General features: G+C 54.2%; 1 protein-coding gene across 1 annotated transcript in view; it reads right to left on the reverse strand.

Annotated features, from left to right (window-relative positions):
• The window catches only part of ENG (endoglin), a 32,074-nt gene extending 18,231 nt beyond the window's left edge, over positions 1–13,843 (reverse strand). Inside the window, exons 1-2 of the mRNA XM_027556346.1 lie at positions 13,409–13,843; positions 4,765–4,907 (exon numbers count right to left, since the gene is read on the reverse strand). Coding sequence (XP_027412147.1) covers positions 4,765–4,907; positions 13,409–13,475 — 210 coding nt within the window. The 5' untranslated portion in view covers positions 13,476–13,843. The remainder of the gene's footprint in view (positions 1–4,764; positions 4,908–13,408) is intronic.
• Between the last annotated feature and the right edge of the window lie 10,327 nt (positions 13,844–24,170).

A 24,170-nucleotide genomic window follows, 5' to 3' on the forward strand; every position in this document is an offset into this window, starting at 1 on the left:
GCTTATACACAGTTACATTTCCCCTTCCTTCCAATATTGACCCACCAATCCAACCATCCACCACATCCACCAATCCAACCATCCATCCACCCACCCATCCATCCATCCATCCACCCACCCATCCACCCACCCATCCACCCACCCATCCACCCATCCACCCATCCATCCAACCATCCATCCATCCACCCATCCAACCACCCATCCATCCACCCACCCATCCACCCATCCACCCATCCGTCCATCCAACCGTCCATCCATCCACACATCCATCCACCCACCCATCCACCCATCCACCCATCCATCCATCCATCCACCCATCCATCCATCCATCCAACCGTCCATCCATCCACCCATCCAAACACCCATCCATCCACCCACCCATCCACCCATCCATCCATCCAACCGTCCATCCATCCACCCAACCAAACACCCATCCACCCATCCACCCATCCAACCATCCACCCATCTATTTACTCATCCTTACAATTCTGGGACTGACCCTGAGTTGAACACTGGGGATATAGCACTGAGATGCAGGCACAGTACCTGCCCAGTCTGTCTGTCCCCGAGTCCATGTCCTTCCCACCAAGCCTGTCCCTAATATCTGCAAGGCCTGGGACAAGAACACATATGACAGCCCCTAGCCCCAACCCACCCCTCTTCTCTTCACATGGACACATGTGGACAACCATCCTGGATGCCCAAGCTCTGCCATGCTCACCCACAGCCCCCTATAACCTCCCCGCCATTGCTGAGTCCATCACTCAGTACCAGGACTGCTGACACCCACCTCTGCCTCCTCCAGGAGTGGCTCCAGGCAAAGGCCAGGTCTGTTTTCTCTCTGCACCATCGATGCCCACTCTTAGTAACCTCATGTAGCCCTCAGATCTGGGGGAGCTAAACCCAGCCATGCAGTGTCCCCTCTAGAGGAAAGGACAAGAAGGAGCCCCACCAACCCTAGGAGGAGGCTCAGTGCATTTGGGCAGGGAATTCTGGAGTCCTGGGTACACAGGGCAGGGGCTGGGGAGGGATGGCAGAGGGGTGCAACTGGAAAAGGGCCAGAGAGGGGCTACATGTTGTAGGTCCCAGGCAGGGGCCTCTTTGCCTAAGTCTGAGGGCTGCATTGCCTTCCACACCCCTTCCTTCACAGGGTGGCCTAGAGGAGCCTAGGGCCCCCTGCCCTCCCTCTGCCTGAGCAACCTCATCTGCCCCTCTGGCAGGAGGCAATCAGCATCAGAGACCTGTGAGTTCCATCTGCTTGGGGGTGGTGAGGTGGCGTCAGCTCCCTGAGTTTGCCCAGAAGCGGGGTGAATCAGCGGCTGTCTTGGCTGTGCCCTGGCTGCCTGAGGTTTGTTAGGAGGATAGCAGATCAGTGCAGTCGGCCTGACGGGAACCGCTGAGACACCAGGCCGGTTTCCTGTCTCCACGGGTCAGGATGTGACCCCGGGCCCCCTCCCGGAATCCAGGCTCCGGCCTGCCCTTTGGGGACCCAGCGAGATAGAGCCCCTGCCCAGTGGCCCCCTTGTCTGTCTGCAAATGTCCCGAACACACACACACACACCATACACACACACCCTGAACCTCTCTTTCCCGAGGCTCTTGGCCGCCACAGCTCATGTGCCGCCCACCCACAGGAAATCTGAGGATTCAGAGGCCACGCGGGGATGGACGGGAAACTGTTTCTCTGTGCCAGGGTTTGCAGAAGGCAGCCATAGGTCGGGAGGGATTGGGCTGGTTGCTGAGACAGCCTCCACCCACGCCACCGCTGCCAGCTCATGTTTCTTGCCTCTAGGCCTTTGCTCAGGCAATGCCCTTTGCCTGGAATGCCCTTGACGCCCCTCTGTCTGGCTCGATGCTGGGAGTCATTTCCCTACTGCCCCTTCCTTCCACATTCAGTGATCATCCTCCCGGGGCCCACAGCCCCTGGCACCCCCTTCCCTCCACTGCCAAGTCCATCACTCAGTACCAGGGCTTGCCGAGGCCCACCTCTGCCTCTCCTGCGAGTGCCTCCAGGGCCGTGGCTAGTGCTGCTTTGTCTCTTCACCATCAGTGCTGCACACAGGCTGGACACAGAGCAGGCACCTGGCAAGGACTGGTTGTGGGAAACTGTTGGACTGGAGATCCCCTTCTTGGCGGCTGCCTGGTGAGGAAGGTACCTCCCAGGGAAACCACAGTTCTTTCAGTGTTACTGTAGTAGGTCCAATGGGACTGTGGGCTCTCTTGGGACAAGAGAGCCACGAGCATCCAGCTCCAGGAGGCTAGACCTCAGCTGCCCCTCTGCAAGTGCATTCATAGACCCTGCTTCAGCCACCTGGTAGCAGTTGCCTGTGTGGATCCAATTAGTTGAGTGATGTGAAGATGCTCGGTACATTGTAGCATGTCAGGCCGAATGAGAGTACTGACATGAGAGACGTAGATCCCACAGAGGAGATGCTATAAGGACAGGCGCAGCTACTGTAAGTTAAGTAGCGGCTTTCGGCAGAACCATGCTCAGTATGTGGCCTGCATTGCCCCCCTGGATTCTTGCAGCCTCCTTACAAGGTAGTTTTGGTCATCACCCCATGTTTCCTATGGAAAGCCAAGGCTTGGAGACATGGCCCAGGGTCACGCCCCTATAAGGGGTGAGGTTCAGTTCAAAGACAATCTTGCTTCAGAGCCCATGTTCTTGACCTTCCAGGTCACATAGCAATACATTCATTCATTCATTCATTTGTATACACAGTCACTGGTGCACATCAGGCCCCGGGCCAGATGCAACTACTCCATGACTCTTTGGTGAGTCCCTGAGCCCAAGAAATGTGTGTCTGCTGTTGGAGCCTGGAGAGAAGGAGCCCCCCGCCTGCCCAGTGTGATATGAGATGCTGGCCAGTGGTGGATGCAGAACTGGGTCCCCCATCTCCCAAACCCCAGCGCTTTCCATCACCCCCTCAAACAAACAGGCTCAACAGTCCTGGAGCCTACAGCCTGGCTCCTTGAGTTAAAAGCTGGACACTCCATGGACTGAGTTCTCTGGTAGAGGCAGAAAGTGACAAGGAGATTCTGTTGTCATGAGTTTAGGATGACAGGTTACAGCAGCATCTTGTCATGCACCTAAAAATCCTCCAACAACTGTCACTGTTCACAGGATGAAGACCAGGCCGCTTGCTGTGGCAACTGGGCCTTGTCAATCTCCCCAGCTGTGCCCCGAGGAGAAATGGATGCTCACGCTACAGCAAGCCATGTGATGCTGACCCCAAACGAGGCCCGCCTCCCTGCCTGTGCGTTCACTCTGTCCACTCACTGCGTCCTCGGTTCAGCCCCACGGCCTCCTTCAGTCTGTGAGCTCTGGCCATCCTTAGCGTTCTTGCAATCTCCTGGAAGCCCTGCCTAACCCCATAGCAGCCCTGTGCTCCCTGAGAAAGCTCCAGTCACCTGGGTCCTGGCTGTCTGTCTGCACATGTTTCCCATGGCCCTGGGTTCTTGGCCAGGAGCCTTCTCTGACTCTGGCCCGCGGCTGAGTGATTGGGGCTGGGCGCATCCCAGCCACCCAGGTGAGGCGCCGAGACCTGAATATCCGAACAAAAAAAATGAACTCGCAGAGGGCAATCTCATTTTCCCTATCATTACCAAACTTGAAAAAAAAAAATTACAATGGCTATCAAAAGCACATAACGTGTTTGGCTCTATCTGGAGCTTGGGGATTATCAAGGCCCACAGTCCTCGTGGCAGGCAGGGTGGTGGGGAGCAGGGCCCCCCGATATTGGTGGTCTGGGCACCATCTTATCACTGCACTAATGCAGGGCAGCCTAACAGTTTCAGGGACCATAAGTTCACCCCAAGCTGACACCACTAAATCGCTATCAGGACCTGAGGCTGCATGGGCCAGGTGTGGTCATCAGCCCAGGAGGGCCAGGTGCCCCCTGAACACAGATCCACTGGGGAATCCAGGGGACGGCCTAGTTTGGAGTCTCCAGGGATCTAGTGAACTTGGACCTCAGACATATTGCTTCACCTTTCTTGGCCTGCCATGGGTCCCTCCTCTGAAAAATGGGGAGACAGACCCCTGACAGATGGGCCCTCAAGAGGCTTAATACATGTAAGGTGCTTAATTCTGTTCCCAACACTTAGTAGGCCTAGCACAGTACCTAGCACACAGTAAGTGCTCAATAAATGTGTTATTAGTATCAGGAGGGACCTAGACAAACTCGTGGTGGGTCTTCTTGGTAAGGGGAGGAGAGTCTCAGAGATGACGTCATCAGTTTCCAGACCCTGACCCGGTCATAGGAGTTTGATGAGTGATATTCCAGGGAGGGAAGCACTTTCTCAAGGTCAAGGCTGCCAGAAGCAAAGCCGTATCCACTGAGAAGAAGTGAGCTCCCCATCACCGGAGGTGCACAAACAACCACTCGCCTGGCTTTTTTCCGCTCCTCTGCTGGCCAAACCCAGCCCTTCCCACCTGGGTCTTGTGCGGTTTGGGGATTATCAAGGCCCACAGTCCTTGTGGCAGGCAGCGTGGTGAGGAGCAGGCCACTCCCCCCGATATTGGTGGTCTGGGCACTGTCTTATCACTGCACAAGTGCAGGGCAACCTAACGGTTTCAGGGACCACAAGAAGAAGATTACCACCAGAAATGCCTCTGCTGACAAGCCCTGTGAGATGCCCATGTACTATCCTGGCAGAATCCCTGGTGAGGACTCAGCCCACTACCCCAGGGACTGAGTCCTCAACTCATTGGCCCTGGACCATCCTCTGGGTCCCCACCCGACCCTGCCATCGGGCACTCACCCCTAGGAACGTCAAGAAGAGGACGTGGACTTCTAGGGTGGCATCGGGGATCTGAGCCACACAACCCTCAGAAACCTGGCTCGTTACGTATGTCACCTCGGAGTCCACAGGCTGTAGGTCACAGTAGACTGCTTCTGCAAGACCTGTGGGAGATCACAGTGGGGAGAGGGACAAGTTAAGAACAAGGTGGTGACAACTGCTCCCACTTTCCGAATGCCTACTGGATGCTTGGCACTGTTTAAGGTCTTTCTTACATCTTCACAGCTACTTTCCAAGGTGTGTGTGTATATGTGTGTGTGTGTGTGTGTGTGTGTGTGTGTGTGCGCGCTTGGTCACTCAGTCGTGTCTGACTCATTGCGACCCCGTGGAGCCTGCCCGGCTCCTCTGCCCATGGAATTTTCCAGGCAAGAATACTGGAGAGGGGTGTCATTTCCTCCTCCAGGGGATCTTCCCAACCCAAGGTAGATATCATCACATTCATTCCACAGATGAAGAAACTGAGCCTCAGAAATGAAAAATCTCTTACCTGAGGTCCCAGTGCTAGTAAGTATAGGGTCAACAGATAAAATGCAGGACGTCCAAATTTGAATAAATAATACGTATTTAAAGTATAAGCATATCCCAAACATTGCATGGGGTATACTTAGACTAAAAATTTTTCAGTGTTTATCTGAAATTAAAATTTCACTGGGCATCCTATATTTTCATTTGCTACATGCGGCAACGCTAATGGTGTGGCAGGGCCCACATGTACACGCACCCAAGCCTCTCGGCTGGTTCGCTCCAAAGGATCAGGAGGCAAAACTTCCCCTCGTGAGCCTCAAGGAGGCTTGAGAGTCTCCTGGCCCCAGCGGAGAGAGCGAGTCCAGGTTCAGAGGGCAGGGCCGGAGTAGGCCGCAGAGCCTGCTGCCCGGAAACGCAGGTCCTGAGGGAAGGGAATGGAATTTCACCCCGACCCAGCAGAGGAGGAAGAGGAAATGAGGCCCCTACACCTCGTCTGAAGGAATGTGCCAGGGAAGGGGGGGGCTCCGGAGGAGGGAAGGAGGACAGAGAAGGGGAGACTGTTTGGAAGTTTGTGTCTCCATCTTGTCGCGCTCACTTCCTGTTTTCTTGGAGATCAAAGATGGGCGCGGAGGGCCTGGCCGCACGTCCAGCCGACGCCAGCCCAGAGGATGGGGGGAGGGAGGCTTCTTCCGAATCCCGGGCTATTGGTCTGGCTTTGGCTTAACCCGGTCTCTTTGCCCAACTTTCCACTGGTTGGCTCAGGACCCCCAGAGGTCAGAGAAGGACATAAGATGGCCGCCCCACACCCCCCCACACACCACCCGCCAGCAACCACTTGGGAAGGATAAGTTCAGGACAAGAACGTTTGGCTTAGAAGTCCTCGCCCTGGCCCTGTCCTGTGTGCCAGGGACCCCAGAGTGCCTGTGGAATAGGGCATTTGAAAGCCAGGGTCCCTGGAACCAGGCTGACCTGGGTTTGTGTCTGAGGAGGCCCAACGCTTACTAGCCTATGTGGCTTTGGTGAACTACTTCACTTTGGGCTTCGGTGTCCTCACTGGTAAAAGGACACTAAGAATAGAATCCACAAAACCATACAGGTGACTGAGAGGACTCCATGAGACAAGGCGTATGGCTGTTTGTTGCTGTTTTTACTTTTTGGCCCCACAGCACAGCCTGTAGGGTCTTAGCTCCCCAATCAGGGATCGAACCTGCACTTCCTACGGTGGAAGCACAGAGTCTTAACCCCTGGACAGCAGAGGTCATTCTTCTGATTTTAATTCTTTGATTGACTCTGGCCATTGGAAAAGAACAGTTGGTCCCAGGTGGGTGGTGAAGTGCTGGGACAGGACAGCTTGCAGGCGCGGGGCCTCAGAGAGGGAGGTCACTGGTGTTTCAGGCTCATCTAGACTCAAGGGCTGGTACCTTTTGCTGCTGTCCCCACTACTTGGGGACCCACCAAGCCCCTCAGTGCTCCCCACATTCCCCCTGACCCTGTCAGTGAGCACAGGCTTCTTGGCTGTTGCTTAGTCCTCCTGTAGAGATGGGAGACTGCAGTCCAGAGATGCAGGATGTCCAGAGTCACACAGCACACACAGCTGACCGGGCTGGGTTCAGACCTACCTCTCCCCTCGCAGTCTGGGGTCTGGTCTGCAGATTAGCCCAGCGCCTTCCTCCTTCCTTCAGACTTTCCCTGCCCCCTCCCCAGACTTCCAGGAACCCCAGTTCCTCCCAGATCGCTGGGGCCGCCTGGGGCCACCTCCTCCCTGCCGTCAGCGGGAGAGGCCACAGGCCTGGCCATTATGTAATGATCAGATAACAGGCCAGGCTGGGAGATCAGATAAGAGGTCCATTTATTTTGGGGCCTTTTCGAGTCCTGGCCGCCCCCACCCCGCAGACGAGAATGGGGAGACAGGAGGGAGTGTGACGCCCGGGGCCTGTCTCCCGGAGCCGGAGGCGGGCCCAGACAAAGCTGAAAACAATCCCCTGGCACCAAGGGAAACTCCTGGGACCTGGGTTGGAGGAGGCGCCGCTGGGGGCCCGGGTGACCGGGTGAGTGAGAGACCCAGCACTGGGGAGCCACCACTCCAGCCCTGTCTGCTCCCTCTCCTGCCCCACCCACGAGCGCACAGCCACCTCAGGGCTTTCCAAATGGCCACCCCAAGCACCTAGGGAGGCCAAGAGCGTAACGGTCAGCAAAACCAGCTCTGGAGCTGGACGGTATGAGCAAAATCCCAGCTCTGCCTCTTGGACAGCTGGTCAGCATGAGCAAGAGCCTAACTTCTCTGAGCCTCAGCTTCCCCCTTTGCAAGACAGCTGCCATCATGTTTCCTGGGCATCAGGGACTATTTAGAGGCTTTGCATGAGTACATTCATTTGATGCGTGCAGCAATCCTACAAGATGGGGACTGTTATTATGACCATTTGACACAGGGGGACACCAAAGAGTAGGGAGAGGCAAGAATTTGGAAAAGATCCTGATGCTGGAAAGATTGAGGGCGAACAGGAGAAGAGGCTGACAGAGGACGAGATGGTTGGATGGGATCACCAACTCAATGAACGTGAATTTGAGAAAACTCCAGGAGATAGTGAAGGACAAGGAAGCCTGGCGTGCTGCAGTTCTTGGGGTTGCAAAGAGTTGGACATGACTGAGCAGCTGAACAACCACAGCAAGAATTTGCCTGAGGGTACCCAGCTGTTAAGCGGCAGGGTTCATACTGGAACCCAGACCGTCCAGCTCTAGCACCCAGCACCCACTGCACAGGCTGTGTTAGCTGCATGAGGTAACCCGTGTACAGATCCTGGTATGCAGTAAGTGTTCTGGACACAGAGGCCGTGATCATTCTATGAAACCAGGGCAGGTCCTCTTTGACAGAGGTCTTTTCTGCTTTTTCTCTTCTTCAGTCACCCAGTCACCCTTTGCTCCTTTCAGGATCCAACCACGGCCTCAAAGATTTCCCTGCGTCCAGCCCAACCACTGCTCCCTGGGCCTGGCCACCAGCAAGACCTCAGCACTCCTTTCCCCAGTCTGTCCTGGGCTGCTGATGTCTCTGGCTTAAGGCCACCCTCCACAGCCTGGAGTGGAGTTTAAAAGTACCAGGATCCAGGACTTCCCTGGTGGTCCAGCGGCTAAGACTCTGAGCCCCCAGTGCAGGGGGCCCAGGTTTGATCCCTGGTCAGGGAACTAGATCTCACCTGCCGCAATTAAGAGTTCCCATGCCACAATTAAAGATCCCACCTGCTGCAATTAAAAAAAATTTTTAAAATAAAGTGTGGGGATCAAGAGATGTTGAAGTTTCAGATCCTGATTCTGCTTCTTTCCAGCTTCCTTTCCATGCCTCAGTGCTATTATTTGTAAAATGGAGTGGTCATAGTCAAAATACCTTCCTCAGTGAGTTGGTGGAAACATTGGTAAATTGACCCATGCATGGTGCTAAGCAGGATTCCTGCTCAGGAACTGGCAGTCTCTGTCAGTTATTTATGTCCATCAGGGGGGATGTGAACGTTTTCATCAAACATACCTTGTTCCTTGCCCTTTCTGTGCCCTCTCCCTGAACACTGCTTTTCAACTCCTATTCATCCTTCAAAACCCTGTGGGGAAAATCTCATCAGAACCCATCCAGCTGTGCTCTAGGTGAGAGACCCACTATAGGTGCAGGAAAGAAACCTAATGTGTGGGGTGAGATGATTTGGCAACAGAGAACCTCACTGTCTTCCCCAAGGCACTATGGTGTATGGTTAGGTCCCAGGCTCGAGCTCCTGTTACTCATTTCTGAGCTGTGTTACTCAGGCAAATTCCTTCACCTGCCAGCACCCTAGAATTCTCAGCTGTGAACTGGGGCTAATAGGAGAGCCTGCTTCATCGGGCTTTTGTGCAGGTTAAGTCTGATAGTACACATAATAGGCCTAGAGCAGTGGTCTGGCCTTAATCTCCACCTTTGTCACAAGTATTAAAGTCAGTTTAGCCCTGGATGAGGGTTCTCTTTAACCTCCAGAGCTGATGCCCCAAAGCTGGGGTTGGAGCTAGAAGAAGGGGCTCCAGAACCAGGACGATCAGTATTCCAAGCCTCCCACAGCCACCCAGGCCACCTATGGTACAAGGAAAAGAAGTTGAGTTCAATAGACAGCTTGGATCTGTCACTAGTCCTGAGCCTTGATTTCCTCATCCATAATCTGGGTATAGAGACAAAGGGCTGCCTGATGCACTGGAGACACAGAAGAGGCGGCCCCTCCCGCTCACCCTGATTCCTCATTAGGCCCTTTGTCCTCCAAGGGTCCAGCACTGACCTAAAGGTGCCCATAAGAAATTGAGATAGATTCTTTCTCTCCCTCTGGGGTTTAGTGTTACCAACTATCTGGCCGAAGTGAGAACCTTAATTAATGGTCCTGCCCTCACTGTCCCAGGGAACCCCTGTCTCCTGGTTCACACAGCTCCTGCTCCAACCTACCTTTCCTCCTGGCAAACAAGAAGCTGCCCCGAATGCAGACTCTAGGGATGGATATCTGTAGGCTGTGTCCTGCATCCCTAGCCCCTTCTCAGGGGTCAGGGCTGGGGAGACCCTCACGCAGGTGGCCAGCAGCTCAGGGGATGCCAAGTCACACCTCTACCCTGTCTTTCAGCAAGCCCTTACCCACACTTAGGAAACACTCTTTGATTCCAGCCACCCCGCATGGGCCACGAACCCCAGCACCTCCACTTCTGGGACTCTATCCAAGTGAAATACTCCAAAATACAGGAAAAGATGCATGTACCAAAAACGTGCTTGGAAGTGGTATTTATAACTGGTCCCCAAGGGGAAACCACCTAAGTATTCAACAACAAAGGATTCATTAGGGAAATGATGAGATGGCACGTTTAAGGGAGAGAATATTCTAGAACCACAATGGCATGATCATGGAGTCCACATGACAACATAGAAAACTTCTGGGACATAAAAAGTGTACGTAAGATTTCCAAGTTTGATCCACTTGCATTGAAAAATGCTAGACAATAGCCAGTAAGAAAGACACCAGCATGCTAACAAGGCCCAAATTAATAGAAGGAGCTGGGAGGTCATTTCCCCCATTCTTATCTATTTTCTTTGAGGAGCAGACTCTAGTGACTATATGGTTAAATTGCTTTAAAAAAAATCTACATATTTGCTCTTAAAAGAAATTCCAACATGACAGGAAAGGATGTTTTAGAAAGTGAAGATCCTCTAGAAGAACCTGGTGCTAAAGAGCAGTGACATTGGGGTTTTCTTTGTGCATATGGTACATTGCATATGTGCTCAATCGTGTCTGACTCTGCAACCCCCTGGACTGTAGCCCTCCAGGCTCCTTTGTCCATGGGATTCTCCAGGCAAGAATACTGGAGTGGGTTGCCATTTCCTTCTCCAGGGGATATTCCCAGCCCAGGGATCAAACCCAAGTCTGCTGTCTCCTGCATTTGGCCGGCAGTTTCTTTTACTGGCTGAGCCACTTGGGAAGCTCAGAGCGTGTGTTACTGCTATTTTATTCTTATAGAACTGGAGTCAGTACTGTACGAGCATCTGACAGTGTGTCCCAGACAGATGTCCACAACAGTGTAGATCTGGGAATAGCTTTTTCTTGGTAACCGCTATGTGAGATTCCAGTACATAGTCAGCCATGTCATGGAGCCCAGGCTGGTGGACACTGCCTGGCTTTTGTTACAGGTACCTACGGACCATACATCCTTACTGAGTTGGGCAAGTAAGGCCTTGGGGCTGACTTCTGAAGGCAAGGATGTTACATAAGTTAGGGTTTTGAAAGATTCTGCCAAGTTGTGTTCCCAGAAGGCTGGATTCATCTGGGGACCTGTTTTGGTCCAATTTTGACCCCCCTCAGCTTGAATGAGGATGCCTGGGTCACTAGCACCCACACCCCCTCCCCTGGCGTGGAGATCTGGCTTCCACATCCTGGTCCTGGTCCTGGTCCCCATCTGCCCTCCATGGGCCTCAGTTTACCAGCCAGTAACTGAGCTGGGTTGGATGGGTTTGGAATGCCCTTGAGCCCTATGCTCAAGGGGTGCCCTTTGAAAGATTCTGCCAAGTTGTGTTCCCAGAAGGCTGGATCCATCTGGGGACCTGTTTTGATCCTATTTTGACTGCTGGTGTGCCAGCACCTTCCAGCAGGAGCAGATTAATACGTTATCAGGAGTTTTTCCAACTGGCTCTTAAACACAGCCATAATTAAAAATTAAATTTTATAAGCTTATAATTAAATAAATCACATATTTTATGTGCAATATATATCAAATGTACACTATTGTATTGAAAGTCATAAACCCCTAATTATTTTATTCCGCTTATATTATCTGTGTTCTTGAGGTTATCTATGTCTGTCATATCTGGGTGGTGGAAATAGTAGATAAAGTTTTATTATGGTGCAGCCGCCCCAACTCCAAGTCTGCTGAGTTGATAGCTTGAAATCAGCTGGGTGGGAACATTGACACCATGAATATTAACAAACATTAACCCCCCCTGCCCTCACCCACCTCTCCCAACCCACTGTTGACTCTTTGCCAGCATACCACTGCCTTCCATCCTATAAAACCCGACCCTAAAGAGCTGCGAGGGTCTTTCTCTGATGACCTAGAGGAAGAGAGTGTTATCAAACTAGAAAGTGGGGGAGGCTGGAGAAAGGCAAGATGGCCGGGGGCCTATCGTGGAGTTCAGGTACAGCTTCTGTCGGAACTGTGTGAACTCAGCAGGTCAGAACCTCCACTTCCCCTCCTGTAAAATGGGGTGATAGAGACAGCCGTCTTGGAAGATAATTGGGAGCTTATGGAGAGCAGCTGCCATATCACTCCCTGATCAGGACCAAGTGATCCTGTGGCTCAAAGGAGCCACAGGCCTGGGGCGAAACCCTGCTGGATCACTTAATGTCTTAGACTCGGTTTCCTGTATTGTCAGTGAGGCAGTGGGAAGAGCTTAGAGACCCAGGATTAGGGACCTTAAAATGCCTTGGCTGGAGTTAGGGGCTTCCCTGATGGCTCAGTGATAAAGAACCTGCCTGCAAAGCAAGAGACAGAGAGAGACGCAGGTTCGATCCCTGACTAGGGAAGATCCCCTGGAGAAGGAAATGGCAACCCACTCCAGTATGCTTGCCTGGAGAAATCCCGTGGACAGAAGAGCCTGGCGGGCTATAGTCCACGTGGTCGCAAAGAGTCAGATACGACTGAGTGACTAGATAACAATAACGACAGGGTAGGGCAGGGAGGGGGTGATCATCATTGCTTCTGTTCCCATTCTCACCCCCCTCCCCTACCCCTTAAGGAGGTCCTGGATGTGCCCGAGGTGAGGGGGTGTCCACAGGGCCTTCTGGGGACTTCAAATAAATGAGGGGCAGGGCACAGAGAGGCCCAAGGAGAGTGGCATGAGGGGCCGGGGTCCCCGACTCCTCGCTAACTCTCGTCTGGTCATTTCAAAAGGTCGCAGAGGCCATGACCACCTGGAGAAGCCCCCGGGCTGAACCCCTAGTCTGGGCTGTGCCCCTATTCTGCACACTTCTTGGGTATAAGCGGAGGGAGCACCCAGTCAGAAGGGTTCTGGGAGCCGCTCACAGGCCCCGGGGAAGGTGAAGGAGGAGGAATGTAATCATAAAACCACAACAAACAGAAACCAGCTTGCCACTGACTTTCCCCGAGGGGGCTTCTCTTATCACCCTCTACTCGCCTCAGCGGCCGAAGGCAGTCCCCCAATATCACACCACGAGGAAACACAACAGGGGATCTGAACCCAGAGCCCAGGTTCTGACTCTGAGACCGTGCACCCTCCCATCCCACCCATGCCTCAGATGAGGAACTTAAGGCCCAGAGAGGGTAGGGGACTCGCCAGGGGCTGCACAGCACTCTAGGACCTGGGCTTCCTGGGGAGAAACTGGACGTAGCTGGAGGCCAGAGCTAAGGTAAATAACTCATCACTGTTTGCCCGAGTCATTTAGGATGGAAAGTTCTTCATCCTGCCAAACCGGGACGTTTGGTCACCCTGTGACATCTGTCTCAGGTGGTCCAGAACCCTCCCGACCCCAGGACAGTTCCACTGGGCGCGAATTGGGACAGAGGGAGGAGGCCGGGAACACTCGGGGCCTGGTCTGTGCCCTGGGGGCCCAGTCACCCCCTCCCCGGGTCCCTGGACACCTACTTGTGGGGCCGAGGCTGCACACGACCAGCAGCAGGGCCATGGCCTGGCAGAGCACGCCGCGGTCCATGCTGTCCTTCCGGGGGTCTGCGTGCGGGGCCTTATCCGGTGTCCAGGGGCAGGGCTGCGGACGGGCGCGGGGGCCGGCGTGGGCTCTCGCAGGGACCCAAGGGCAGCAGGCAGCTGGAGCGACGGCGTCCCTGCTCCAGCCTTCTGAGGTGGCGGCCGAGGGGTCAGGAGAAGCGGGCACGGGAGCGTGGGGCCAGGCCAGGGGGTTGCTGGGCCAGCCTTAAGCGGTGAGAGGCTGCAGGGCTTCTGTGGACGGTGGCAGTGGCGACTGCAGTCCTGGCCTGTGGATACAGATGGAGGCTGGGGTCTGACCGTCAGCTATGGGGAGCTCCGGCTCATCCAGCCTGGCCCGGGGAGGCAGGAAATGCGCTTCCTTAGAGAAGGGGCCGGGCCAGGCGGCCTGCCAGGCGGGGAGAGGAAGTGCCACGGGCTTTGTCGCTGGGTGGGGGGCCCTGGGGCGGGGGTGTTTGTGTGTGGGGGGGGAGGCAGTGGGGTGGGAGGACCCAGGCTCCAGGTTCGTTTCCCCACATACCCCACCCTCCCATCCCACCCTCTCCAACGGCTGGCTAGTGGGGTGCATCTGGCAACCCCGGGGGGCAGATGAAAAGAATCATCCTAACAGCCCACCAAGGGGTACCATCAGGGGCCAGGCCTGGCCAAGGCCTGGAACTTCATGGGGAACTCAGCTCTGTGAACTCGCTGTCCCTATTTTGTAGATGAGGGGACAGAGGCTTGATGAGATGTGATCACTGACCCAAGAAGATGGTGGAGCTGGAGTTTGAACAGGTCTCGTCGGGCACTAACATTGGTTTCCCTAAGTGTGACACTGGGCTGGCGTTCCCTTGTTTTGTAAGCAGGGAGCCTGAGGCCCAGGATAGGGGAGCAACGCTTCAAAATTGGCACAGTGCAGCAGCTGGGGCTGAGATCTCAGGGCCCAGAGAGGACCGGGGACAAGCCCACTGCCACACAGTCGCCCTGGAAATAAAGCAGGTACACAAGGCCTTCCTCGCCAGGCGGTTGCGAGGTTTCCGTGGGTCCAGGTGCCATAGCACAGAGCTCTGGGCCCGGCACTCAGAAAGGGCTTGCCCATCACACTCCCTGAGCCTGGGAGACAGTCCCAGAACTGTTCCTTTTTCATTTGCAAACAGTTAGCACCAACTACATGTCCGCCTTGATGCTAGTCATGGGTAGCACTTTAGGAGGCTCAGAGGAGGAAGCCGGAGCTGCCTGGAGGAGGGAACATTTAGGTCTGGCCTGTGGAAGTCTGGGCGAGTTGGGGTGAGGGGGTAGAAAAGGGGGTGAGGAGGGCATGTCAGGCTGGGCACCAGCCTGAGCAAAGACACAAAGGCAAGAAGTGGCCTGACGGCCGCAGGTCAAGCAAGGGTGTGGTGGGGACAAGAGACCTAGAGAGGCAGATTCTGGCCTTGCTCTGGGAGTGGGGCAGTTTTTACTTTAATTTATCTGCACTGGGTCTCAGTTGCAGTATGCTGAACTTCAGTCTTTGTTACAGCAAGGATCTTCAAGTTACAGCTTGAGAGATTTTTAGTTTCAGCATGTGAGAATCTAGTTCTCTGACCAGGGATCGAACCCGGGACTCCTGCATTGAGAGCACAGTCTTAACCACCAGACCACTAGGGAAGTCCCAGGGAGTGGGGGGCCTTGAATGCCAGGACTTTATCCTGAAGGCCTCGGGAGTCACAGAGGGTTCTGGAGAGAGGGTGCTGGCAGAGTGGGCTTGGAGAAGATGAATTTCCATCCCACAGTGGGGACAGAGCCAGGGGCTTTCCTCTTTACACTTGTCCTGGTCACAGATGGAGAAACCAAGGCCCAGGGAAGAAGGAGAAGGTGGGAGCCCTGGCTGCCTCCGGACAAAGCGGGGGCCGAGTGGAGCGTGTTTGTGTCTGCAGGAGCTGACCCCCAGGGCAGGAAGGGCGGGTGTGGCTCCTTGGGTGGAGGTGGGGGAAGGTTTGCTCGCCCAGCCCTGCGGCTGCGCTTTCCGTGCCCGGCCAGGCTCGGGTCTCGGGTCACCAGAGACCCATCCCAGTCCAGCAAGGCCAGGAAGGCTGTGACAGAGCAGAGGGAGACCCCTGAGAGTGACTGTTTCTCGGCCTTTTCCTGCAGCCTCAGGGATGGGGAGGTGGGCATCACCAGGCACAAGGTGGCTCCATTGGGGGAAGGTTGGGTGCCTGTGAGGTTCCCCCAGGCAGAGTCCATGCCCCAGGGACAGTTAGTTACTCCAGTCCCCCCAGAGCTGAACTCTTCCTCTCTCAGGCCCCACCCTAGGCCTTCCTCTGTCAGCTCTGGATCCCCTCAGTCACGCCAGAAACACAGGAGGAAGCTGAGGCTCCCTGAGGTTTGAGTGACCCCAGCTGGAGACCCCAGGGCTGCCTGGCTCCAAGCTCTGCTCCTTCCCGTCTGCTCCCATCTGAGCTTGAAGAGGACAGATGGCCTTAGGTGAGGGGGATTGTTATCCAGAATGGGTGTTGGGGCATCTGAGGCCATAACGGGGACCCCACGGGAGGCTCCTCTCAAACCTCCCTCCCAGGAACTTTCCTGGTGGCCCAGTGGCTATGACTCCAAGTTCCCAATGCAGAGGGCCTGGGTTTGATCCATGGTCAGGGAGCTAGATCCTATGTGCTGCAACTAAGACCCCATGCAGTGAAATAAATAAATATTAAAAAAAAATAGAAAACACCGCCCTCCCATCCACCCTTATGCTGCTAATTCATCCCCTCTCACACGGTAAGCAGGACCCACTGGGTTTCTCTAGAAAGTGGGATAGGCCTAGGTGGACCCAGGACATGCTTGAGGGTGACTTCCAGGAAGAGAAAAACCTAAGGAGGGCCTGGAGTCCTGAGCCCAGGGGCCCGGTGGAGGGAGGAAGAGGCACCCAGGGCTGGAGAGGGGGCTCACCCCAAAGCTCCCATAGCACCCTGACGCCCCCAGCCCTCAGCCAGTCTCATGCTGTGTGAGTCTCTCTGCTCGACTAGAAGCCCCTCAAGGGCAGGGACTTGGATGTCTCTGCTCCACTGTTTCCCCAGCACAGAGCCCAGGAGGACCTTCTGGTCCTTAAGACTCATTGATTAAAAGCATGAAGTTCCGCAGAAGGTAAGGCAGGAGCGGAGCCGGGGGACGCATAGGGCAACTGAGACACAGAGAGGTAGGCCTTTGCTCCTGTCCCCAGTGGCAGAGGCCAGTCCCCGGGCTGGGCTGCCCATCCCCAGGGAGTTTCACAGTCACTGTGACACCGACCCGCAGGCGGGGAGCAGCCTTGGGTTAGTGGTCTCCTGTTTGCCCCCCAGATGCACACCCCATTCCAGCGGACACATCTGCCTCCTCCGGCCCCGCTACCCACCCCCAACCCCATCCCTGCACAGCTCAGAGAGGAAGGAGCCAGAGGATTCATTCTTCTGGCTCCTTCCCCACAGGGTCACTGCAGATTGGTGGCCTCTCTGCTCCAGAGGCCACAGCCCTGACCTGGCCCTCTCCACCCAGCCCTTCAGGCTGAGGGTAGTCACGGGTCATGGCCACTGCCAGCCCCGGGCTTCGGCACTGTCCCTCGTGACTTTCCTACACCCTGCCCACACCTGTGTCAACAGACCCTTCACTCCACTCCTCCAATTGTCCCACTGGAGCGTGCCGTCTGTTTCCTGCTGGGGCCCTGACTGATACAGACGTTTTCAGGTGCCGCCTAGCCACACGCCAAAGAGACAAGCGGCCAATGGCCAGGCGTCCGGGCTGGGCCCCCGCCGCGGGCAGGTGCCCCTTCCTCTCCCCCGCTGGCCGGGAAGACCGGGGCTGCAGGAGCGGATGGAGCACGTCTACCCTGGCCGCGGGCCACCAGAGGAATTTCAGACGGCCCCCAGGGACCCCCCCACCAGGCGGCGGGCTGTCTCCAGCACCGGCCTGGAGCCAGGAACAGTTGAAAACAGCAGGACCAGACCCACACAGGCAAGGGAGAGCGTGGGTGCGGGGAAAGACGGCACTGGCCTGGGAGTCAGGGTGTCCAGGCTTCAGGCAAGACCTCCACGTCTTGTGATAACTGAGGAGAATCTACATATAACTCGGGGGACTCTGCTTGGTGCTCCTGGTGACCTAAATGGGGAGGAAATTCAGAAAAGAGGGGCTGTATGTAGATGCATAGCTGATTCACTCTGCTGTACAGAGGAAACTAACACAACATTGTAAAGCGACTGTACTCCAATAAGAATTAATTTAAAAAAATGTTCTGTGTCTCAGCTTTTACCTCTGTGCAGTGGGAGGGCAGTCTGCTGGCCAGGAGGAACCCAAAGCCCAGGAGAACAATCGGAAGCACCCCACCACCATTCACACGCTTGCCCTGTGCCAAGTGCCACCTCCCGGCCACTTTAACGGGCTGAGACTGTTGCATCTCCATTTTACAGTGGAGGAAACTGAGGCTCAAGTGCGCAGGACAACAGGGCTGAGGAGGAGGGGCAGAGGCTAATTCTAATCTGGGCCTGTCCTTCCTCCCTTGACTTCCAGAACATTCCATCCTGGTTTTCCTCCCACCTCCCTGGTTGCCTTATCTGCCTCTTCTCTGGTACCTCCCCATCCTTCCTTACTTGGACCCTGGGTCTCTTCCCTTCTCTGTTTATTCTCACTCTCAAGTCCGATTTTCTCAAGTCTTTGCGACCATGATGTCATGTCCCAGAACAAACCCAGGGACTCAGACTCCAATAATTAAAACGAACATTTTGTGAACCTATATATATATATATATATATATATCTCCTTAGGATGAGCATTCACCCTGTTCCATTTTCTTTCAAATACTGATCACTAGACACCCTATTGATATCATTGCCCACTGTGGGTCTTGGGCATAGAATATAATGCCCTAGATGCTCGCCACTCAAAATGTAGTCTTAGCGTCTCCTGGGAGCTTCTCTCAGGCTCTGCCCCAGACCTGCTGAATCAGAAGCTGCGTTTAATTGATATCCTCAGGACATTCACGTGCACATTCCAGTTTGGGAAGGACTGTTCTGGGTGCCCTCATCCAGATAGCTTTAAAGACCATCCATACATTGGCAGCTCCCAGCTTTGTGTCTCCAGCCAGAACTCTTCCCTCAGGCTCCAGGCCCCTGATAAGCGCCTCAGACTTCATGAGTCCAAAACTGGGCTCTATTCATTCTCTGCCAACTATTCCTGCCTTCGTCTCCCCGTCTCAGACCATGACAGCTCCCTCCTCTCATTGCTCAAGACTTAAGGATGACCTTGACTCTGCTACATCATTCATCCAACCTATAAGCACATCCTTCGGCTCCTCCTCCCCAGATAAATTTCCATTGTCTGTGGGGCTCCCACCACACCACAGCTACCGCCCTGGCCACCACAAGCACCTCATGGAATATAACAGTCACTGGCCCTCCTTACTCCCACCCGTGCTCCCAGCCCACTCTGCACACTGTAAAGAGAATCTGTTAAAACAAAGTCAGGTTCCATCCCTGCTCCGCTCAGTGCCCTCTGCAGATAACCATCTCGCTCAGTGTGAAAGGCAGAGCCCCTCAAATGGCCCCTGAGGCTCCCCTGCCCCTCTCTGACTTCTGCTCTTCCCCCATTCACTCAATCCACCCCAGCTGGCCTCCTCGCTGTTCCTGGAATGCACCAAGCACGTGCCCACCTCAGGGCCTTTGCACCTGCCATGCTCTGTCCCTGAAACTCTGTCCCCCTAGATAACCACTGGGCTTGCTCCTCATGCTTTAAGTTGCTGATCAAATGTCACATGGTCAATGAAGGCTTCCCATCGCATTTTTGAAAATAGTTTTATTTATTTATTTGCTTTTGGTTGTGCTGGGTCTTCGTTGCTGCATCCAGTTGCGGAGAGAGAGGGCTACACTCTAGCTGCAGTGTGTGGGCTTCTCATTGCAGTGGTTTCTCTTATCGTGGAGCACGGGCTCTAGGGCTTGTCCCATTACACTTTAAGCAGCCCTCTCTCTCCCCACACCAGCAATTGGCCCCCTGGGTACATATCAACCTCTGACAATATTGTGTGTGTGCTAAGTTGCTTCAGTTGTGTCCAATTCTTTGCAGCCCTGCGGACTGTAGCCTGACAGGCTCCTCTGTCCATAGGATTCTCCAGACAGGAATACTGGAGTGGGTTTCCATGCCCTCCTCCAAGGGATCAAACCCACATCTCTTATGTCTCCCGCATTGGCCGGCGGGTTCTGTACCACTAGTGCCACCTGGGAAACCCTCTGACATATCATATACTGTTTATTTGGTCTGTTTCCCTCTTTAGAACAAGAGTTTCATAAGGGTAAGGGCCTAAGCTTTGCTGCTAAATCCCCATCGCTTAGAATAGCGCCTAGCCCATGACAGGTGTTCATTAAGTGTTCGTGTAATAAATGAACAAACTTAACCCCCGGGCTACACAACCTGGGGTCTCATGGGCTGTGATTCTGGGTTTCCAGGGTGTGTGTGTTGGGGGCATTCTGAACCCGGGGATGGGGGGTTCTCTGAAGAGGGCAAATCACTCCCAAGGGTAGAGGGAGGTGACCAGGTTCAGAGGTCCTGCCAGACTCTATTCTAAAATAGTGGAATCTATATCTCCCTCTCTTTCCCCGGGAAATGGTCCTGGTACATGCTGCCTCCTGGGTGATGCTGACCTTCTTGATAAAACCTGACCAGGCCCAAGGTCTAGATGACCATGCCCGTGACGACAATCTAAGAGGCAGAAGGATTCTACTGGGCTGGGATTCTAGCACCTCTGTGTTGTAGGGACTCCAAGTTCATAGAAAGGGAAACTGAGGTCCAAGAAGAGATGAGACTCTCCAACACCCCATGAACCATGGTGGGCAACAGAGGCGGGAGACCCTTCACCACAACCCCCAGAAGGGGCAGAAGCTATAGAGCAAGGTGAGGGTGCCCCTGCCCTGCTGTGTGATCTGGGGCAAGTCGCACAACCTCTCTGGGTCTGCTTGCCAAAGAGGAAGCCCTGTGTTGGCCAGCTGCGCATGTCCAGTGGGTCTCTGCACCCCCCTCTGAAGCCCCCCCACCGTGGAGCCGCCAGGCCTTCCTGTTTACTCGAGGCCCCTCTCTCGGCTGGGAGGCGACAGCCTTGGCCTCCTCCGCTCCCTGCTTCCTTCCTCTCCCACTTCAGTGCCTCCGGCCAGGCCCTCAGGGCCCCCGAGGCCAAGACTTAGGGGCGCAGTCCACAGGGGCGGGGGCATCTGAGGATACCTCCCTACCTGAGAGCGCTTCCTCTCTGAGACCCTGAGGTTACAGAGAGGCTGCATGGTTAAAATGTTCCTGCATCTTGGGAGGGTCCCCAGAGACCTGAAGAGTGACCGTTTCTACAGTCTCAGATTGGCCATCACGCTGCCCTCTCAGCCCGCCACTAGGCGCTGAGCACACACTGACTCTAGAGATGCCCCCTCTTCCCACGCCTTCCCTGGGCTCCCACCTCCACAGGGCAGCTCCTCTCTGAGCTCCCCAAAGTAGGGGGCTGTAGACCAGCAGCTGGGGCCTCCTGCCCAAAGCAGACCTGCTGAAGCAGAGTCAGCTTTTCTAAGACCCCAGGGAGATGCGTGTGCAGGTTACAACTGGAAGCGCTGCAGGACTCACTGTCCTTCCTGGTTTAAAAACTCTTCCTGGGACTTCCCCCAGCGAGCCAGTGGTTAAGACTCCATGCTCTCAAAGCAGGGAGCACCGGTTCAATCCCTGGTTGAGGAACTAACATCCCACATGCTTCGCAGTGTGGCCAACAAACAAACAAACCTTCGTGAGTTTAGTCTATTAGGTATTCCTGCCCCAAAGACTTCTCTTAAATCTACGAAGCCTCTACAGCTAACTTCCAGTTTACAAGAAGTTCAAGGGGTGGGGTAGCGGGTGAAACACCACCACGAGAAAGTGACAGAAGAATATGGAAAAAGGAATTTTCTGTAGGACAACCAGTCCCTTCACAGTCAGCGTCAGAGAGCAGGAAGGCCTTCGAGGTTAAAAGAGGTTTCATGGAATCACAACCAAATGCGGTGTGTGGTCCTGGGTTGCATCCTGGTTTGACCACAGACATGTTTTGGGGACCATTGGGGAAAAGTGCATGTAGTCTGATTATTATCTATCACAGTGTTACTATTAACCCAGTGTTCTTGGACCGATGAGTTGTGGTTATATAGGAAAGGGTCCTTATTGTAAAGTCATACTGAAGTCAGACTTTAGGGGTGAAATGTTTTCATATCTGTAATTTACTTAAAAGTGGTTTGGCAAAAGTAAAACAATGAGGTATGGAAAAATAGCACCAATTACTAAATGTTGGTGATGGATGTATGGAGGTTCATCACATTATTTCCTCCAGTTTTCAGTTTGCTTGAAAATGTTCATTAAAAAGTTAAGCTCTGGGACTTCCCTGGTGGTCCAGTGGTTAAGAACCCGCCTTATAACGCAAGGGACACGGGTTCAGTCCCCGGTCAGAGAACTAAGGTCCCACATGCTGCAACGGAGATCCTGCGTGCCACATCTAAGACCCAACACAGCAAATACATAACTATTAAAATATATTAATTAAATAGAATATATATGAATCAAATTATGTACTTCTGTCCCTCTAAGGTTTCAGCCCTCCCCACACTCAATGGGCCGTCTCCACCTCTGAGGCTCTGCAGAGCTGTCCCCTCTGCCCTTCCTAATGAAACATACTCCTGGTTTCCTTCAAGGCCCCACTCCAGAGCTCCAGCTCAAGGAAACTCCCGCCACCCGGGCCCCCTCTGATCTGGGTGGAGTAGCTCGGGTGGAATTTTGTGATTATGGCCGCCCTTGTTCCTAGAGCCACTGCACATGGACCAGGGGGTTTGTGACCCCGTCTTCCGAGCATAGCAGTTGCTCTGGAAAGTAGAATGAACAAACATGAACGAAGGAAACCCTCACAGGGAGGTTTGTGGTGGCAAGGATGGGTGGAGCTGTTAAAAAGTTTGTGGTTTTTTTTTCAAATTCTCAAGGGTTTTTTGTTTTGTTTTTTATTAATAAAGTGATTCCATGGTGAATAGTTGGGGTCAGCTTAGGTTTTCATAAACTAAAGACATATCTGAATTAATGAAGCTGTACTTAAAAAATAAAGGTAACGAAGATGATTTTGTCAGGTAGATTCCTCTTAGCTTTGTATCATTTGGGGCGTGTTTTTCCACTTACCCTCACACTGATCATGACAACCTCAACAGAGGAGGTGCGTGCACGCCTGTGTGTGTTTTATCCCAGTTTGACAGATGCTCAGACAGTAAAGAATCTGCCTGCAATGGAGACCTGGGTTCAATCCCTGAGTCAGGAAGATCCCCTGGAGAAGGGAATGACAACCCATTCCAGTATTCTTGCCTGCAGAATTCCATGGACAGAGAAGTCTGGCAGGCTAGTCCATGGTGTCTCAGAGAGTCGGACCTGACTGAATGACTACACTTTCACTTTCCTTTTGACAGATGCAACAAGGAGACCCCGAGGTTAGAGGTCACAGAATGAGTAGGGAGTCCTTTGCGTGCCCTGGTTGGCATGGCTCACAGACTAACCAGCCGCAGAAAACCAATCTGTACCCCACCCAGGGCCTCATGGTGCAGGCCTTTAGAACCTATCTCTCCTATACTATTATGTACCGATTTCATGTTCTTCTTTCAATAGACTCACTTTTTATAACTTAAATATGTTTATTTTAAAGGAAAGTTTAAATAATGACTGTAAATGGAAAACCAGCCACACGTGCCATAAATAGAAGGGGACACACACGCGGGTGACCCTCACCCCACCCAGGATTCCGTCCCAGCTGGGGGTGCCCTGCTGGAGATTGTCTTGGCTTTAAAAGGAGCCAGCTGGGCTTGGGACAGGTGTTAGGGACAAGTGAGCACCAAGGGAGACGCTCTCCGTGATGAGGTCAAGGCGTGAAAGAGAACAGAAGAGGGAAGATAGTTCTCCCGGGGGATACTCGGGGATTCTGAGGCATTCCCAAAGCATCCTGCCAAGGCTGCTCTGGTCTGTGGTTCCACAGGCTGTGGTACTGACCACTCACACCCCTGGCTCGGTGTGTTGTTGTCCTAACCTTGGTTGGGGGGTAGAGGGAGGAGCACTGAGCCTAATTCAGATTTGGAAACGGGCTCGGGGAGGGAATGTTGTGATCTGTCCAGGGCTGCATGGTGGGACATCCTGCAGGTCTCACCTCCAGGGAGGCACCCTTGACCATGACCCCCCTTCATTCCCAGTGCTCTGTCCAGACCCTCAGAGCATCTCGTGCCAAGAAGGCCAATTCACTGCCCACCCAGCCAGCTGATGTGTTCTGCCCTCCCTGCCCGGGGAGCCCCTACCCCTACCCCCAGCCCATGACCATGCTGCCTGCTCCAGCCCTGTCCCCCGTGACGGTTTGGGACAGAAAACATGCTCAGAGCTAAGGGGCTCAGGACCAAGGTCACACAGCAAGGATACAGGGGAAGCCAGGCCAGGGCCCAGCTCTGCCTGACCATGAGCCCCTGAGAACCAGGACCCCACCTCCATCACCCAGCGTCCCCCGGCTTGGCACAGCCCATGCCCAGCACACCCCTGTGTGAGGGGGATTTTCCACTGGAGCAAGGAGAGGGGCGCCAGCTGAAGTGGGTTGAGAGGGGCCCCGACAAGGAACCAGAGGGGGAGGGGCTGGGGACTCAAGGCTGGGGCGTCCACGCCCTGTGAATCAACCCTGATGGAAGCAAAGAAAAAGGAATAAAAC

This window comes from Bos indicus x Bos taurus, chromosome 11, assembly GCF_003369695.1.
Source record: "Bos indicus x Bos taurus breed Angus x Brahman F1 hybrid chromosome 11, Bos_hybrid_MaternalHap_v2.0, whole genome shotgun sequence".
NCBI lineage: Eukaryota > Metazoa > Chordata > Mammalia > Artiodactyla > Bovidae > Bos > Bos indicus x Bos taurus.